Source organism: Hyaena hyaena, unplaced genomic scaffold (genome assembly GCF_003009895.1).
Source record: "Hyaena hyaena isolate Hyena2069 unplaced genomic scaffold, ASM300989v1 scaffold_217, whole genome shotgun sequence".
NCBI lineage: Eukaryota > Metazoa > Chordata > Mammalia > Carnivora > Hyaenidae > Hyaena > Hyaena hyaena.
The window spans coordinates 1,500,119-1,519,832 of NW_024080849.1; the positions used below are offsets into that span (position 1 = coordinate 1,500,119).

Below are 19,714 nucleotides of genomic sequence, written 5' to 3' on the forward strand. Positions count from 1 at the left end.
AAAGACAGCTTAAGGGATTTGTTGGAATCTACCGTGTATCCTAATATGCAAATGCGACCAACCAGTCCCAGAAGGAGCCCTCCCCTCTCTGCTAGGTTAGGCGACACGGTCGCATATAAGACTGGATTTTATTTGTTAGGTTTTCCAGGGTGAGGATGGCCTCCCACCTCTGGTTGGCTTCACTCCCTCTTCTCTAACTCTGCACACCACAGGGTGACCAGAACTTTCGGATCCACAGACCATACAGGCTACGGACAGGCAGGCATCACACGGGCCATTCTGCGTGTCACACGAGCCTTTGCAGGACACAAAGAGCAGGTGCTACTTCCAGAGGGGACACTGGGGGGAGGTCCCGGGTGGCAGCTGCACCCCCACGAAGCAGCCTCCCCGCTACCTGGAACTGCCGGGAGTACCTTAAGGATGGGCAGGTTTTCCTGGTTGGCCTGAAACACAGCCCTGTTGCACAGACCCGCGATCCTGGACAGAGCGAGCCACGTGGTCGAACTCTTGTCGAACGAGACACCTGATGGAGGCAAGGACACAACACAGGAAGGTAACGCATTCACTCTGTGCAAGTCCCCTAAATGGTGAACCGATGACGCCAACCGATGAACCGAATCAGGCTTTCGGACAAAGTCGAGAAGAGTCTAAAACCCAGGCCCACGACTCCTTATCAAATGGTAAAAATAAATAAATAAATAAATAAATAAATAAATAAATAAATAAAACCAAGAACAACTTAAAGAAAGAAAAAAAAAAAAGAAGCCGTGTGAACAGGTGCAGCCGAGGTAGGAGGTGAGGCCCCGCACCTACCGCTCTGATTCTCCGTCGTGTCGGCTTCGTGGATCTGATTGTCGAACCACATGTGGGCCACGGTCATCCGGTTCTGGGTGAGAGTTCCAGTTTTATCTGAGCAAATGGTAGATGTGGACCCCAGGGTCTCCACAGCTTCTAAGTTCTTCACTAGACAGTTTTTCCTCGCCATGCGTTTGGCGGTAAGGGTCAGACATACCTAAACACCATGAGGAACCAGAGGACTTTAATCTCGACCCAGAGGGAATCTTACACCAAACTCTGGCTACATCCTACTGTGTAAGACGTTTGTCTGAAGTTAATCCTCTCCAGCCATCCTCTGGACCATGTATAGAGCTTTCTCACCCCCCGATTAAAGATGTCCAGGATTTAGCACAGTGTAATTCTCCCACTCACCCCCAAATTCTTCTCCTTCCTTATACTGTTGCGGGTCATGTGATAAGACTGAAATGTACGCTTTGGGGTTACTACTTTCCATGTAAAACATGCCGAGGCCTTCTCGCTGCCTAACCCTACCACACGGCTCTGAAGAAAAACTACGCGCAAACATGTACAATCAAGCACGTAGTTCGCGGCCGCTCGACAGGGCAGAAGAGGGGGTCTCACATGCAAGCTGATCTAAGAGCAGAACATCGCCTCCCCCAAGCTGCTCACCGTGACAGTGGCCAGCAAACCCTCTGGCACGTTGGCTACAATGATACCGATGAGAAAGATGACGGCCTCGAGCCAGGTGTACTTAAGGATCAGAGAAAGAATGAAGAAGGACACACCCAGGAACACAGCCACACCCGTGATGATGTGGATAAAATGTTCGATTTCAGCGGCGATGGGTGTCTGGCCACCTTCCAGCCCAGACGCAAGTGTCGCGATTCTTCCCATCACCGTGCGATCCCCAGTGTACACGACGATGCCGCGTGCAGTGCCTTCAACGAGAGAGGGAGGGTGAGCTATACGCACCTTACCAAAGGAGTCACAGGATTTGTGTAATTACCCGGAGTGGTTAAAAGAAGAGACAGAGCCACACACGTTCTTAAGGGCGAGCCCTTCAGTGGGGCGTGTGCCGTTTCATAGACTGGCAGAGAGGGCTTTCTATCCAGGAGCAGAGCGGCTCCAAAGTCCATGCCAGCTTAGTGTGGCCAATGGAGGGATTGGGCTGGAGGTGGGGGAGGGGGACAGACAGCCAGCAGGCTTCTGGAGACTTCCTGACCACATCGGCGGGTGAGTCGCATCTGCTGTGCCTGACCACCGTGGTCGGACACAGAGCCAAGACGGCCAGAACAGAGGTCACATGTATGGTTTCGGTTGCCATCATGAGTGCCCAAGACAAACGCCGTGCTGTGCGTACGAGCGGGGCCCCCAAGGGACCTACCTTCCACACAGTTGGTCGAGAAGAAGGCAATGTTCCTGGTCTCCAGGGGGTTTTCATTTGTGAAGTCCGGAGACCTGGTCTGGGGCTCAGATTCGCCAGTGAGGGAGGAGTTATCCACCTGCCCAAGACGGGAGTGCTGTGTGAGCGCCTGCCAGGCTGCCCCATGCACCCCCCCCCCCCGCCCTACACCCCCGCCAGACCCACCTTGCAGCCGTGGGCAGATATGATGCGGAGGTCCGCTGGGATTCGGTCTCCGCCTTTCACTTCCACCAGATCTCCGACTACAACCTCCTCGGCGTTGATGCTCATTTTCTCGCCATTTCGAATCACAAGGGCTTGCTTTGGAGACAGAAAAGTTTACACCAGTCAGTCAGAGAGAAGCGGCTACCGACAAGGGCAGGGGAGCGTTCACACAAGAAAGCCAAATTATAAAACAGTCGCTGACATGACTGGTCCGAGCGCACGACAGAGGCTACTAGTCTTTCTATTTATACGAGTTATAAAACCTTGCTCGAGTTATCTGGGGGTGGCTCTCTCGTCCCCACCGTGTGCTGTCAGGGTATGCTCAGAAGCTGGGCCCTCATTTTCTGTCTGGGGTCTAAGGACAATAGGTGTGGTTTTGGGTCACGGGAGAAGGTGTCCCTCTCTCTGACAGAGTCGCCAAGTATTCGGAGACCTGAGCCTCACACCAGTTCTCACCCGTGGGGTTACCGACAGGGAAAGACCAGGCAGTAGTACCTGAGGGACCATATTTTTGAAGGATTCCATGATCTTTGAACTTTTAGCTTCTTGATAGTAGGAGAAACAGCCAGTTATGATGACGACAGCTGAAAGGACCACACCAAGGTAAAGCTGGAAGGGAACAAGCAGGTTAGGAGCCGGGGACGTGCAGGTAGCTCCCGACTGAATAAAAAACAGATCTGTAACAGAGAGGTCAAGGCTTCAGGAACCCTTCAATACAGAGCTCATGTCTTCAGTTAGCTTTCTGGAAACCGCGCACAGGAGTGCCAGAAAGGGGGTCCCAGGGACCTCGGTCACTACAACCTTGATAGACTTTTGGAAATGTTCTAGATGAATCCATTTCTCCCACTTTATGAAGGCACGAATGTTTCTGAAACAACGTGTGACTTCTGCAGGATGGCCACCATACATCTCTGGACGTGTACCATGTGCCAACGTCAGAGGCTGCGCTCTGCTGTCTGATGGCAGTGGGACCCGGGCCAGGACCTGGGCGCGGCCACCTGCTCACAACAGTGACACGTGGGATGCACTTCCAGCCGGAAAGAGCAGCTAGAGGGGTGGAAACAAAGGGTGGACGGGCCCGGACGGCACTAGCTGCTAATACCGCTTTTCCCTCGTGTTGAAAACCATCAGCCATCCGGTAGTAACCAGTGGAAACCAAGTGGGTGGCAAAGATCAGGAGGGCACCTTATGCACACTTAGTCATCTCACTCAGACACTCACGTTGTCGTTCTGAGGTTCCTCTTCCGTGGCAGCCTGGATGCCGTAAGCTAAGAAACAAAGAATCGCTCCAATCCACAGTAACATCGAGAACCCCCCAAACAGCTGCCGACAGAACTTGACCCATTCGGGAGTGGTGGGGGGCGGGGTGAGGGCGTTGGGGCCGTCCCGGGCTAGGATCTCAGCAGCGCGAGCAGTTGTTAAGCCCTGAGAAGCAGAGGAGCACACGTTAGACACTCTGCCCTGGCACTTACAAGTGGATATACCCGCCTGATGGCTGGAAATCTATGACAACGGGTTCAGGAGGAAGCAAAATTCCCCGAGCTACGAGCCTCGCCAGTTCTGATGAGGACCCTCTCCCGGTCCAGCCACACAGCTGCCCAAGGTTCCTGAAGGCCCCACGACACCCACACTGAGATTCGTGTTAACTAGGTTCATGAACAAACCTGAATCCGGTCTGAGCTCTTCTAAATTTAGATTAAAGGACTCACGCCAAATTGCATTTTTGCCAAAAAGATACAGCAATGTTAATTCATTGATTCAGGTTTCAAAAAAATTAAGAGCATGCATACATGTCAGCAGGGGAGGGGCAGAGAGAAAGAGAGAAAGAGAGAGAGAAAGAGAGAGAGAAAATCCTAAGCAACAGTGTGGAGGCTGAGGTAGGACTCAAAGTCATGAACTATGAAATCATGACCCGCACATAAATCAAGAGCTGATGTTTAATCGACTGAGCCACCCGGATGCCCCAACTCATTGATTCAGTTTTACAAATTAAGAGCTTTGGGTTTTTTGCATTATTGAATCTGTCAGGGAGGGGAAGACAAAAACCCTCTATGAACAAAAAAAGGGGAAAAAATTCTGTAGGAATCCAACCTGTTAGTGGTCAATGGCCAAGTTTTAAATAAAGAACTTAATTCTCTGGATGGAAACTGACACAGGGTCTGGCTGGGGGGAGTGGAGGTCCATGTAAGTGCAGGGTCTAGCTAACCTCCATTGAACCCACCAAGGTCAAAAGTATTGGCTGAAAAACTGCACTGTTATGTCACTCAAGGCCTCACACTTCTTTAAATGGGCCTTAAAACCAAGCCACCTGGGACAGCGGACAGGCGATAAAAGGCTCCCATTACAAGGGCAAAAGGTGACAACTTTTGTAGTATCAGAATGCCCACTTAAGGGGAAAAAAAAGACACAAGCTAATTTTTGCCCCAAGTGTCTGCTAATATGTAGTTTGTGTTCACATTATTTTAAGCACCTGAATTCCCAAGGAGTACAGGGGAGCAGGGAAAAGAAAACCAAGCAGTTAAGGGGAAATGAGGACTCAGGACCCTCCTCTGCCTCACGTTCCTGGTGTGACCCCCTCCCCGCACCGCCCCTTCAAGAGTAAGGGACAGCACCACCCAGCATCTGAGCACTCTCACCATGCCAGGCACCGAATCCAGGGCCTTGCGTGCATTCCCTTAATCCCCATGACAACTCTTTCTTAGGGGTCATCAAAAGCAAGGTGATGGGCTCACACTGCCCGACAGGGACTGTCAGCTCGGGCTCTGGGTCGGGCCTCCCCTGGGAGCTTAGGGCACCTATGCCTGCCCATTTCTCAGGACTTCTTGATGATTTATCGATGCAGCGGCCACACCTTGCCTGGCACTCAAGTTATTCCCCAGACTTTTTCCTTTTTTACAGAAAAAACAAACTCCGCACCCCTCTCCCCCAGACTGGGTACTGTGATACAGTCTGTGTGGCAAATTTAATATCAAAATTTCCCAGATAACAAGGACATGCAACCCCTCCTTTTTTGGAAAAATTTCTTTCAGTTGTGTAAAATCCCGGTTTTAAATAGATGCTAGAATAATCTAGGTTCTGACATACCGCAAACAAGCTAGTTGGGCAAACAAAGTGCGAAAGACAAAGTGCTGAAGAGTCAACTGACTGGAATATTCAACTCCAGTTCGTGAATGCAGAAAAATGGAGAGAAAGATTTGTAAACTAAGGGCCCGGGAATGTGCATGGCTGTGGAGTCCTTCAGTATCAAAAAATCCTGGTCCCTCCCTTACTGGATGTCACCAATTATAAAACGGGGAAAACCGGGTCTACTTTCAAAGTTTCGTGGGGAAACAAAATACTGTGGAAGCACTAAAAACCCAAACTCTTGGGGCGCCTGAGTGGCTCAGTCGGTTAAGTGTCCAACTTCAGCTCAGGTCATGATCTCATGGTTTGTGGGTTCGAGCCCCGCGTCGGGCTCTGTGCTGACAGCCAGCTCAGAGCCTGGAGCCTGTTTCAGATTCTGTGTCTCCCTCTCTCTCTGACCCTCCCTGCTGACACTGTCTCTCTCTCTCTCTCTCAGAAATTTAAAAAAAAAAAAAATGAAAAAAAAAAAAAAACAAAACCCAAAAAACCCAAACTCCGCGGGTGGCACAGCAGATACGCTGATGGTGCCCGCCATCGTTCTCTTCCCAGAGTCCCCAGAGTTACAGCTAAGAATGGAGGGGATGCCGCAGGGGCACGGGAGGCTCTGCACGGGCTTGAAACTGCAACATACTCGGCTCAAGTCTGTTCCGTATTTGCGATGAAGTTCGTCAAGGCTAAGTTTATGATCATCCTAAAGAGAAACAGAAACAAGACTTAAGACACCGTATCACGAAAAAAGGTTGGGGTAAAGCATTTGTGTCACTCATGGCTATCATTAGGCTCAGCAAATGGGCTCTTCTCGGGTGCAGAGGGCGGGGCCCTTCTCACTGCGGCCCGATGGCTCTGCCACCACACAGCTGTGTGCTCAGCGCCCATCACTATCGAGGACAGAGACGGCTGTGGCGTGAAGTCCCTGGGTGGCCGCCACATCACTTCAGAAAACCCCATCAGCCCCGGAGCTCACGGAAAACCCTTCTTGCCTTCTCTCTTGGCCAGGGAGGTTCCTGCCAGGCCGTGTCTGTGGAAGCCTCCAGACCCCCTAGAGGACAGAGGTTCCCTGGGTTTGGTATAATCTGGAAATCGCAAAGAGCCAAGGCCCATGGATTTATCAACCACACCTCCTTCTGTGCACCTTCGGCTATGCCAGGGAGCCTGAGTGACTCTTCCCGCCCTCTTCTAACAGCCTGGAAGGTGGGAATTTTCCCTATTGACCTCTAAGGCTCAGGAAGGTCCATGCAATGACTGCTCTCCTTGGAAAACAAAGCAGGTCTCTGACTCAAAGGATTGGGGAGGCGGTGGGTGAGGGGGAGGATCGTACAAGAGAAGCGATACAAATAATTTTTAAGAGGAACAGAAAGCAGCCTGCCTCCTAATCCTTACCATGGAAACTTCCTTCTTCAACTCATCCATATCCCGCTCTTTCTTGGCCTTCTTCTTGTCGCCATGCTCTGAAACGGCCGCAGGTTCATACTTATCGCGTCCGACCTACCGGAGAACATGGGAAAGGGGTGGTTGTGTCTTAGGGACGAACAGAAGATTCCGGAGCAGGGGCATTTCAGCACTGGTTAGGGTGGCTGCCATTCTGAATAGTCAACGGGGCGAGAATCATGGAAACGTACTGCTTACGTCACACACTAAACAAAAGCAACCTACTATGGCAATGGTCCTAAGTTTAAGACGTGCAACACAGCCAAGAGCAGTGGAGAGCAGTAAGAGCAGTGGAGAAGTCACGCAACCCTAGACTGGTCCTGCTGGTCACTTCCATTTGAGGGGAGTAGGAAGGGCTCACGCTGTCCAAATCTCTCTATCCCACAGCCCTCCACCTTCCCTGCTGCAAGAATGAAGCCATCTTCCCATTACTAACTTCGGAGTATCATGCTTATGCCTTTGTGTCCAGAGCCGGACAGGTCAAAGTCTACCCCTCGCCATGGAACCATAGGCACGTCACGGATTCTGGAGCTTCGAGAGTTTTTCTTCCACAGCACGGAGAGAAGAGTGCCTACCTCCGTTTAGGGTCTTCTGGGAGAACTAATGGCCAAATTTAACACAACACCTAAATGTGAAGTTGCTTTTGTGATTAAATTCTCAGATTCACAAAGAAGTCATGAAGTATCAAATTTAAATACTTTTTGGGTTCACATGAGAACGTGGACCTTCACGTCTTCTAAACAGAAGTCATCCAAATAATCCTTAAAACTATTATTTAAAAAAAAAAAAAAAAGAGTCCTCTTCCCCCATCTACAAGTCTGAAAATAAACCCCCCAAGTGAAAGTCACTGGAAATGTTTTGACAGAAGCAGGCTGTAGGAAAAGCGTGTGCATTATCACACAATTCACAGGATCCACCCACGCCTCCTGAAAACTGGAACAATTTTTAGAGAAAACGTTGATTCTATAGTTTAAATTTAGATTGCGCCACATACCCCTCCCCCCCTCCCTCCACTCCGTTGAACATGCGTGAGCTTCTCTGCACAAAGCCCAAGCTCAGTGTTCCAGAGCTCGGTCCCCAGAGAAGAACCCCCCCCCCCCCCCCCAAGGCACCTCAACCCCACAAACTGCCTCCCACCAACAGCCACCACCTAAGAAGAGCAGGGGACGGAGATGATGCACGGTGGTGCTGGTACTATATTATTCTGTGGCTCTCCCTTACTCAGGTCTAACTTTCCCAAGTACACACCCAGCCACAAAAGCACTAAGGGGGAATCTGTGTCCGGATCAACATTTTATGGGGCTAAAAATCAAATTAAAAAAAAAAATCAAAGAGGAATAGGTGTGTTTCAGTCATAGCTAAGACGGATGTGGACAAATACAAGATTCACTTGAACTTGAAAACATCCTCTCTCTTAAGGCTCTAAAGTGAGGTCCTGCCCCAAACGGGCTGGGTCTGCCCACAAGCTGGGATGTCTCTATTCACGTTCAATGCCGGAGGTCACTTGGGCAGTGCTCCTTTACTAACTTCTCCCAACAGAGTGGAGTTCTTTTGTTTCTATCTTATCTGTGAAGAATGAAGCAGGTCTAAAGATAGTCGACATTCTTGAAATTCTCTCCACGGTGGAGCAACCGCATTTGTGAAGTGCCTCTTTGCGCAGGGCCCCTGGTGCCAGGGTTAAAATGGAAAATAATTGCACGCGCGGAAGGCAAACAAATAAAACAAAAAGAGAGGACGGTGCTGCCACCAGGCAGGAACCACGGTGTAGACTGGGATCGCGTCCACATATTTAATGGGAAAACACGACACTTAATCAGTTTAAAGACATTGACTAGGGAATCTCTAAAAGGCTGTGTGGCCGGTCTGTCATATTGATTTTTAAAATACAGGTCACACATTCTCTTTTAAGCAAGGGCGGGGGGGGGGGGAGGAAGATCATTAAAATAAGTTTAATTTGAATATATGAAAATCAGAGTTAAAATCCCTCTGACTCACCACCTGTACAGGCTTTATGCTCAGACTTTCAACGTTTTCCAATCCAAGGGTGGGGGAGGAAGAGACCGACTGGGAAGCGAGGCCCTGGACAGGTTCCAAAGTTATATCCCCATTTACAAGGTAAGTATGTTGCTTCCAGCCTCCCAATTATCAAGGGTTAAGCGAGCTGGGAGTGTGACTTCCTATTAGCCACCCCCACCCCCACGTTCCTCATCAATTCATGCTATGTAAGGCACAGTTTCAAATGAGGACTTTTGTGAAAGAGACATTTGAAGTACTAATATGCGAAATTTCTTTCCCTTCAAGACTTAAGTTTTTCAATAGGCAACATTTGTCCAGAAGACCAGATGGCTTTGACAATGTGGTTCTTCCCTGCCAATAAGGCAATGATCTAATAATACGAGCTTATTGGGACAGGAACTAAGTATTCCTGAAGTCCCTCAGGAATGGGTCTCAATGATCACAGATTCAAGGCAGGAAAAAGAAAATCTGTGTGTAGATGTGCACACACACGTGTTTAGGGGTGAGGAGTACAGGGCGGGATGGGGAACCGTGCTAAAAATGGGGGAGGCGGCCTTTTCTTCACTATTTCTTTAAAAAACATTCGGGAAGAACAAAGATGACCTCACGGGAGAGAGAATGAGAAACTCCAGGAACCTGCCCCCTCCTCTGGGCACCGGGCACACTTCCACTTTCCACTTCTTCAATTACGGAACTCCGACTGCACTGCCCACACCTCCTGCCCCCACCAGGCTCCACGCGATGGATGGGGGGCCCCCTTAAGCACACCCCCGAGGTCTCTGAAGGAAGGTCAGAGGGAATCTCAAAGTTACCAGGGTCATAGTTAGGCCCTTCTTCAACGGGCCACTGGTGAAAATGATGAAGTGAGTTAGTTAGGTTCTGGTTTGTACGTTTTTCCCTCCCCCCTTCCATTCTAATTTAGGAAGTGGGAGGTCACCACGAGGGCAGGGGCTTGCCCAGTGTGACAAAGCTTACAGCGCGTCAGCGTCATTACTTCATCCTGTGCTTCCAGGGATTCTGGCCTCTCCAGGATGCCCTAGGAGTTTTGCTCCTGTAGGATCTGGGCAGAGGAAACTCTTCAGAGGAGAAAGCAAGGTCAACACGAGTAACAATGAGATTCAGTCATTAAAGCACATGTACTCCCCCAACACCTGCTCCTTCCTCTCCAGTAACCCAGGGTGGGGGACAGATGGGAAAATTAGCCTCAAGCTCACCAAGGCACACGAGAAAAGGTGCAGGGATGGTGCAGGGACATCTGGGAGAGAAGTTCTGGTCCCAGGGTTAAGTCACCTGAGGTCTGTGCACACTGAAGGGGCCCCCGAGCCTCCCCCATCCACCTGGCTCAGGCCAGGCCTTGGACACACTGGCCATTCCACCTGTTCCCACCACAGCAACAGACGGCCTTGGGGGCAGCAGGGAGCTCCGAGTTCCTCTGATTTCTGGACACGCCAGAGGGGCCACCGAGATGCTCTAGTGTCCGTGCTGTTTGGATGGGAACATGGACAGCCTTCCAGTGGGCCCCCCGTCACCCTGGCTGTGCTGCGTGCCAGCCGCGAGGACCCTGAACAGGCAGCCTCGGGGGCCTCGTCCCCACAACGGGAATGCCACTTGGTGTGCCCCCTGACCGATGAGTCTAGAGAAGGCATTCTGGGGCTCCCATCAAGTCTGAAAACAAAACACCTAAAAGCTGCACCGGTCTGACCCCTCTCGCCCCTCTAAGCTTTGGGCTCACAAGCGGGACTGGGGGGAGGGCTGCATCCTCCTCTGCAGGAAGAAAAGGGGGCGAGGAAGGCGCTTTCCCACTTCCTGGCCTGTGTATTATTAAATCGTTATCAGATACACCGTGTATGTAAAGGCACTTGGCAAAGCGTTGCACAAAGGTTACTATTATAATTGGGTTTTAATCAACATATAAATTACTGCCATTCCTCACTATGATAGATCCTTTAAACCTTACAAAGCAACTTATTTGAGGTATGATTTAAACTCATCAATTAAAACTTTTTGAGAGAGGAGAGAGAGAGCACAAGCAAGTGGGGGAAAGGGACACAGAGAGAGAATCTTCTATTTATTATTTACTTTGAGAGACAGAGAGGGAGAGTGGGGGAGGGGCATACAGAGAGAAGGAGAGAATCCCAAGCAAGCTCTGCACTGTCAGTGTGGAGCCTGATGTGGGGCACGAGCTCATGAACTTGTGAGACCATGACCTGAGCCGAGATCAAGAGTCTGATGCTTAACCAACGGAACCACCAGGCGCCCCTCATCCACTAAAACTGAAAGAAAATAGAAGAAGCGAGCAAGCCCAGTTCAGCATGCCTCCAGTCACTCCTTAAGTAGTCTGGTCTATGGGCAAGGAATCTTCTGCCTGGGGATCTGCGGTCTGGGACACGGCTGGGGTGGAGGGAAGACACGCACTGCTGGGCACCGCATCTGTTCTGTAGCCCAGGGCAGTATTTCGGGCCGTGAAGAAATAGCTTTTCTTCCTGCAGAGGAGGGGACCCAAGGGACCACCGTACCATGGCTTCATACTCCCTCTGTCTCACCTGGACGTGCAGCAGCTGGAGAATGTTCTGTGCCAAAGCCACAGCGACGGGGCCCTTTGCGAGGCCAGCTCATTACCACCACACGTGGGCTGCAGCCAGCAGGGTCAGAGAAAACAGCCCCAGCTCTAGCTGGGTTCCCTCAGCCCGAAAGGAACTAGGCTTAACCTTTCTCCCCAACCTGCTGGTAAGGAAAGTCTTAACGGGCCTGCCGGCCCACCCTACCTCAATTGTGTACGTCAGATTTGAAAATGTCTAAAGAATCAACAGATTATCTCTTTTATTTATTAAGAGATTTACCGTATCTTTTACGATATGCTTTGCTTTCCCAGTTACAAGTTATTTAACAAAAAACAAAACAAAACCCCAAACCCCCAAACTTGTTTTTTTCCTGGGGGTCAACTCGACCTCTACCATTAAGCACCTGGGTTATGAAGAGTTAAAACTTCATCCACTGTCCTCCTCACCCTCTTCTCATTTTACCAGACGGCTCTTTGGCTAGTGCTGCTCAAAAGTGCTACTCAAAAGATGTTGTCAGTTTGAGAGAGGAAGGATTAGTAAGTGAGTGGCACCAGCACTATGAGAGGCTGAATAGTTTCTGAGTCCTCCTCACCCCTCAGCTGGTACCCCGAAGCGTAGGGTAACAGGGAAAAAGGCTGGCAGGCTGAAGAGAGGAAGGCAGCACAAGGCCTGAGAGAGAAGGCACCTGAAGCAATAAAACAAGTATGGCCCCAGAGAAGCATCCTATGGAAGATAAAAGAAACACACAAGAGGATATTCACCCCTACGTGCATGAGAGCCCTCGCTGTCATGACAGACTGGAAAGAAAAATCAGACCCCAAGACCCACTGATCCCCACAACCTGACACTCTTCCCCATCAGGCCTCCAAATGACCCAAACCCCAAAGACAAAACATGAGCCGCCAAGCACCAACATTTTCAGATCGCTAACAGAAACCACCTCACAGTTGCTGCTAAACAGAGTTTGAACAAAACCAGACACAGAGATAATTAACGTGCAGATAAATTCACTGCAGACTCGCAAAGGAACCAAGGAATGAGGTGTTCCAGCCCAAATTCCCAGGGCTCCGGATGCGAATGAATCCAGGGAGAAAAAAATGGCTCTGGTCTCACTGACAAGATCCGCTACCCAAACATCAGTCAAATAAACGTGAAGAACTTGTGGATTCCTGACAGCACATTTCGGCACAGCTAATGAGGTGAGTCATATGCAGAGAACAGTGTCTCTGTGATTCAAGCCCCAAAATCCACTTCCTCTCACACGCTCAATTCATAGCAATGTGAGAGGAAAGTTCAAACCTGACTTGGTTACGTCTCCTTTTCCAGAAATGCAGACAGGAAGGAGAGCGTAAAAAAAGAGAGAAAAATAGCCAGTGGACTTTCACATTCTCTTCCCTTCGCATGATTACTTACTCACCATGTGTTTTCAGAGTAACTCAGAACTGGACAGCTCTGGTGGGGCTGGGGAAACAGCATACCCAGTGCCATCCTGTCCACACGCAGCCACTCTGATTACTGTGAGCCCATCTGATCTGACACTCAGGTTTCTTCTTCTGGCCTGCTGGCTGGCACAGAGCCCTGGGCAGCAGGAAGGCACGGCAGCACAAATGTACACCCCCCCTCCCATTAAGGAGGGCCGAAAAGCATCCCCCCCCCTTTTTTTTTTTTACAAAGACTTAAATGATGTAAAGTCCCTTGCCTGAAAAGTGAAAGTAGTCAAGAAAACTCTAAGATGCTATTGAATAGGGAGTCAGCTTCCACTGGAGGCTTCCCTTTGGAGGGTAATTCAGAGTATTTCCTATTATTTTCAATCCTTAATAAGGTTTTCAGATGAAAGAAAACGCCTTCTCTGGTTTTGAAGGGTTGTCTCTGGTTTTGAAGGGTTGAAGGCTAACGGGCGAACAGGAAACCTAGAGGTTATGAAGATCCGATCTGCTCTCAGCGCTGAGTGCTCAGTAAGCCCCATGACGACGGGGGTGTTTACGTGTGCTGCCCTCATGATGAATAGAACAGAAACGACTTCACTTGGTCCTCAGGGCCAGTGGGTCCACCTAAGGCCCAGCCGAGAGCCTGAAGCTTCCGGGACTTAAAAAAAATCTTTTTTTTACCTTTTTGTTTCTAAGGGAACAAACTAATTTTACTTACTTTCACATACACAATCCTTCTAAATAGAGCCTTTTTCTCATTCCCAAGTTTGGCTCTATTTAAGAGAACAGAGCCTGACTTGAAGAGAAAGTCGCTTAACTGATCATTTGTTGGGAAAAGAATCCGGAAACAACCTGGAGGGTTCTGGGATGGAGCCTGTTTGAGGAACAGGTCCACTGGGCTTTGTAATGTTGAACTCACTTTTTATTTCCAAACGCGATTTGGCAAGAACGTTTCCAGAGGTCTGTATATTTTCAGTTTCAGCCCTCACCTGGACAAACAGGTAACTGGATTTTGAAAAATCCTCCTCTGGAGGGGGGGGAAGGGGGTGGGGTTGGGAGGGAGGGGTTCAGGGGTTAGCCTATTCTCAGCCTTCTTAGATTTATGATGCAGACCTCCCCCTTTCCTACCCTCCCACCCAAAGGTGAGTTCCTGGCGTGTTACAAACTTACTGGCAGAGAACACTACAAATTAGCAACCAGTTAAGTTACCAAAAGAGGATACACCCTCAGAACAGGGTACAGAAAGAACCCCGAGCCGGGAAACTGTCATAACCAACACACTGAACCACTTAACAGGCAAAGAAAGGGGTGTGATGCAATCCCAGCCCTCTGGTCTGGCCTTGGTGCTGGTCACCAGTTCCTCCTGTAAGCACCCCACTTGCTCCTGGCCAGGCCTGGGCAACTTTCCACTCGGATGACTCTGCCTCACAAGGTTTTCAGTCCTAAAATACTAGCTTTACAGCGGCCACAGGTGATTCAGTCACTCTCGAGTTGAGCTCCAAGAGGCAGTTGATAATATGACCACACAGCCAGGATTTCTGCTGACAGGCGCGTTCCTTGTACAACCTTCGCCTGAAGCTTTCTTCCCTTGCCCCTCTTTAAGCCACCACCCATAAGGCAGGATTCGTTTTCCAGGTAACGAAGTTAATATTCAAACAATGGAGAAATGCATCCCAGGACCTGGTGACATTCCTCCCCCATCTTTTATAAACCTGAGAAAAAAGAAAGTTTTTTGTGTACCTTTGGTGAAGCAAATAGTGGGGGCGGTAGGCCTGGCTGCCGGTGTAAGCCAAGTCGCTGGCAAAAACACCCATATGAAAAAAAAAAAAGGACAAAATCCCGTTTCATCTAGGAATGATTCAGCAGGAGCAGTTCTTGCATTTTCTTACCAAAAGCTTAGGGAGCTAGATTTTTAAGGAGACATACGATCCCCTGAAATACCACCGAAACCTGGGACCCCACAGCAGCGGTGGAAAGAAGAGGGGGAAGAAATTAACAATGACCTTAAAAATTAGCTGCCAGACCAGGTTTCTTGGTTAACCAATTATCAGCAGGGTTTTTTTAGTCACCACTCCACCCACATGTTAATCCCCATGTGGAAAAATCCCAACATTTCAGCAGCAAATATCTTTCTGAGCACTTGGACTATCAGAGTAAGTCACTGGGGACTAAAGGGGGGAAGCTCATTCCCAGGAGAATCACTGCCAATACCCACGTCTCTCCCCCCCCCCCCAATTAATGTGCAATTTATCAGAGTACCCAAAACAGTAACTAGGGCAGTTAAGTGGCGGATCATCCTGAGGGCCAGCTGTAATTCAATTTGGTGGTTGCCGGCCGCTGACAGTTTATGAGGGTCCATAAGACATCTTGGTGGAACCCCCCACAACCCAGATGTGTGACTTCACCACGGCTGTATATGTGTTTCGTTATGAAAGAGACATACAGATACACAGATGCAAGTTAATTACTCAGACGTCTCTCTGGTCCACTGAGGCAATGATCACCAAGGCCCCAGTGTCATGTGAATAATATAGGAGCTCCGCATAAAAGGCCACATTAAGTAGGGGAGTGTTCAGGCTGGGGAAGCCACAGGCCACTCACAAACCAGGCATGTCTGGTGTGTCACTAACCAACCATTTGACCTTGAGCAAGTCACTTCACCTTCCTAGGCCTCGGGTACATATCCATGATGGCTGCACCCCCCCCCCCCCAAATCAGTACTGTCCGGCTCCAGAAATTAACATTTTCCCTTTTTTGAAGAAGAGATAAAGGAGTGGGCTCTACAGGGCTTGTTCATGGGAATGACGGTGTGCTACAGGCACAGGACACTAACCCACTTTTCTGTCCTGGGGAACACGGAGGCTGCCACTCAGCTCTGGAACCTGGGCCGGCCCTCCACATTCCGTACTTTTTAAAGATACCAGGCGTCCATTCCATTTCTCCGCACTCTCCCAACCAGGGCCTGGCCCTCCTAATTACCTCCTTCAAAATCCAAAATGAAGAACCCCCAAAGAATGCACCCTGCCTCTTCCCCCCGCCCCCCCCCACGCCACACTGCGGAGCCCCAGAAACCTCCACAGACCCACCAGAGGCCCGCACTGTGCAAGCCCTGCGGATAATGAAGACGCTGCTGCTCTCCCGCCCCTGTTCTCACGACCGGGTCATTTTAGCCCATGAATTGATACTTTGGGCCGTTATCTTGTATAAACTTTTCTCAACTTGACTTTGGCCGCGTTAGGGTCTGGGGCTCGGTCTTCTGCTGTGGCTTACGGGTTATCACGGCTACCAGTTACAGAGACCCAGAACCGAGCTGGGGCTGGCTCTCTGGTGTTCCCAGGGCTTGGAGCATTCTCCTCTGCTACCCTCCCCACCCCCACCCCAGACCCCTGGTTCCTTCGGGAACGGCTCGGGACCCCTACCCCCGCGTCCTGCCCGCCGCCTGCAGGCCTTTTTCGGGTTTATTGTACCCAGAGGCCCTGGTGCAGCCAGCCTGTCCTCCCTTTCCAGGCTCACCCCTCAAGAAAACCCTACACGCCCCTCCCCACAATGGCAATGACCGCTCCAGCCGCCCCGGGGCGCATCCAGTGTTTATGGAAGACGTCCCATCAGAGCTCACAAAAGTATACCTTAAAGGCCATCTTAGGGCGGCGAAGACACACCCTTTCTGGCACCAGCTAGCTCGACCGGCTCCGCAGTGAGGGGAAGCCAGTTTTTTTCCTTTGGGGGAGGGCGGCCGCCAGTGAGGGAAGCGGGCTAAGCCCCAGCGCCTCCGGGAGCGGACGCCTCGCCCCCCAGGGCAGCCCCCGCGTCGGAAGCCCCCGCCGGCGCCGCGGTGGGAAGGCGGCCCGGGAGGGGCCCGGGCAGCGCGCCCCAAGGGAAGGGGAGGAGCACGCCTTTCCTCTGGGCACGGAGGGCGGAAGGAAAAGGGAAGGCAAGAGATGGGAGGTGAGGGCGGCGGAGGGAGGGAGGGGAGCCGGCTTCGGGGATGCCGCGGCGGCCAGCGCCTTCCCGGGGCCGCCCCGCGGCGTCCGCCCTCCTCCTCCCGGCCCCGCGGCTCCCTAGCGCCGCCTCCAGGAGCCCCGGGCCCGCGGCGCGCTGGGACTCGGGGGTCCGCGGCCCGCGGCGCGCCGCCGCCCGCCGTCCCCGGGCGCCCCCACCCCCGCCCGCCCGGCCCCCAGGGCTGCGCTCCCTCCATTTCCAAAGTGCGTCGTCTTTGAAGCCCGGCCGCCCTGCCTGCCCGGTCCACGCCGCGCCGCTTCCTCCGCCGCCGCCTCCCGCGGGCTGGCTGCGGTCGCCCTCCTGACTTCCTCCTCCTCCTCCTTCCCGCTTCCTCCCGCCGGCGCCCCGCGCCCCTCCCCGGGCTCGCCGCACACTCACCCCTTTCCCCATGGTGGCGGAGGTCTGTGCGCGGCGCCGGGTCCTGTCGCTCGAGAAGCAGAGAGGAAAGAAGAGAGCAGCTCCCGGCCGAGCTAGCGCGGCCGGGGGAGCGGAGAGGAGGGAGCTAGGGCTGTCGCGGGGCGGGAGGGAGGGAGACCGGCCGGCGACTCGCGCCGCTGCCGCCGCTGGGGCTGCTACCGCTGCTGCTGCCACGTGTCCGCCTCCTCCCGCCGCTGCTCCGCGCCCCAGACCCAGCCGCAGCTCGAGCCCGCGCCTCCTCCTCACTTCCTAAAATATGCAACCTGCGTGCTTGCCCCGCCCACGCCGCGGCACGTCATCGTTACCGGAGCAACCTGACACCGGCCGCGGGCCTGGCTCCGCCCCCGCCCCAAACCCCGCCCCCGGGCCTGGGCCGCGCCGGCTGCGGCCAGTCGGGGCTCCCGGCAGGAGGGCGCCGGGCTCCGGGGCGCGCGTGCCCACGTCCCGGGAGGCCGCGGCCGCGCCGCTGCGGGGCGCGCCGGCTTCCCGGGCCGCCGGGACTCGGCGGCTCTGCGGCCCTCGCGCCCCTCCTCCCGCCGCCCGGCGTGACGGGCCTGCTTCGTAGGACACGCGAGGTCCGCAGTGGGTGCGGGTACGCTTTCGGAACCGGGCTCCCTGACTCTCTGCGGACCGGGGACGGCGGGCTCGCGCGCAGGGCCTTTCCAGCCTATCAGGGAGCTCCTCCCGGCGGAGGGAGGCTCCGGGGTGGGGGTGGGGTCGGGTGTGATTGCAGCCCGCGCCCGCCTGAGGGGCTCCGCCTCCCTGCGCAGCCCCAGCCCAGCGCCCACCTGAGGCTGGCCTCCGCCGTCTCTCGGTGCCCTCCCAAATGCCTCTTCTGGTCTGGGATCCGCGTGATCTACTTCCCGCTCGGCCCCAGAAGAATGGGTCTGAGCTGGCCTTGCAGAAGGCCGCGAGCGTTTTTCCCCTGCCTTTTCCCCATGACCCCAGGGACCACCCAAAGGGCGAGCAACGAATGTATTTAAGCTGCTGCGTGAAAGAAACCCACCTGCCCGGTTTGGGGAGTCGGTTTTTAGGGAAGGCACACAAGCGTCAAAGAGTGCCTGTCTTTTTGGCAAAAGGGGCTGGCTTGGTGGGGGCATGTTTGCGGACCTGTCTAGTGCCTCCCGGTGGTGCCTCCCACCGGCTACGCTACCGAGGCGCCTTTGCCAGCGCAGCCTTGGCTGTTCTACGGTACTCTGGGCCTGGCGGGTGATGATAAGCCCTGGACCCCCAGAGAGCCCTGGCCTGGCGGTACTGTGGGACTTCCCTCCCATTAAAGCTTCTGCTTCTTAGTAAAGGCTGCTGTGCTTGAAGCCCTCCAGCGTTTAGAAAGCAAAGTATTATTATTAACAGCGTTTTCAGGAAGTCAGACTCTATAGGAGAGCATAAGATTCGCAGGAGCAAGTCACCACGCGTCTCTGGGAATTCCTACAAGAAACATGGAAAATATTAACTCGCTAACCAAGTTAAAGTTGGCCCCGTGGACTCCAAGTATTAATTTAACACGGACAAATAAAGACACGAAGCTTGGAAGAAATAGGGAAGGGAGGAAGGAGAAAAGGAAAAACTAAAACTGTATTATCAGAACGTTAGGGCAATTTTTATGACTTCTTAAAAGATACTGTTTCTTACATGAGGCTCTTCCTCTGGCCCAAGAAGTCTTTGGGGCTGATGCCTCCTCCAGCGATCCTCCAGGTTTGGTTACATCACTCCGAGCCTGGAAACCGTAGGAATTCAAATTCATGACTGCTGAGGAAAGAACCCTCCAGTCCGGAACAGGGTTGTGGCAATTCACAAACAGTTACAGAGCATTATCAGGGCCCTGTCTCCAGGAATCTAGAAGATGGTTGGTAGAGAAGCCGTTAGAGCCCCCATTCCTGTTAACCCCTAGAAGGCCTCTGCTTGCCTAAGATCCCTTAGCTTGTTTAAGATTAATCATCCCCTGGGCCCTAGTCTGAATGGAAAGAGCGCAGCAAGAACAACAAAATATAGAAAGGAAAGGGCTGACCAATGTAGATGTTTCCTGCTAGCCAATGCCCTTTTTCTCCCTTCTTAAGTAAAATTCCTTTTTTTTTTTTTTTTTTGGTCATTCAAGAATATAACCGTGATAGATCAAGGTATTTCCCTTTATCTCTGGAGCTGTTTATTTGGTGGCTGGAGGTGCTTCCTGGAAGACCTCAAAGTTCTAGCTATATTCCCGGGTGGGGACAAGGCATAAACATGTAAGAAACGTTAACTAAAATCTGTACGTTGCCTTGCCTTCACCAAGGTCTCTTCCTTCAAAAGCCCGGGTGGATTGTCACAAGTCTGGAGGGTAA

The 19,714-nt window shown here is 52.2% G+C and overlaps 1 protein-coding gene across 1 annotated transcript in view; it reads right to left on the reverse strand.

Moving 5' to 3' along the window:
• Positions 1-17,617, reverse strand: part of ATP1A1 (ATPase Na+/K+ transporting subunit alpha 1) — a 29,784-nt gene extending 12,167 nt beyond the window's left edge. Inside the window, exons 1-10 of the mRNA XM_039242723.1 lie at positions 17,358-17,617; positions 6,929-7,033; positions 6,180-6,239; positions 3,647-3,850; positions 2,921-3,034; positions 2,387-2,521; positions 2,183-2,300; positions 1,468-1,736; positions 814-1,012; positions 414-523 (exon numbers count right to left, since the gene is read on the reverse strand). Of these exons, the coding sequence (XP_039098654.1) occupies positions 414-523; positions 814-1,012; positions 1,468-1,736; positions 2,183-2,300; positions 2,387-2,521; positions 2,921-3,034; positions 3,647-3,850; positions 6,180-6,239; positions 6,929-7,033; positions 17,358-17,369 (1,326 nt within the window). The 5' untranslated portion in view covers positions 17,370-17,617. The remainder of the gene's footprint in view (positions 1-413; positions 524-813; positions 1,013-1,467; positions 1,737-2,182; positions 2,301-2,386; positions 2,522-2,920; positions 3,035-3,646; positions 3,851-6,179; positions 6,240-6,928; positions 7,034-17,357) is intronic.
• Positions 17,618-19,714: the final 2,097 nt, after the last annotated feature.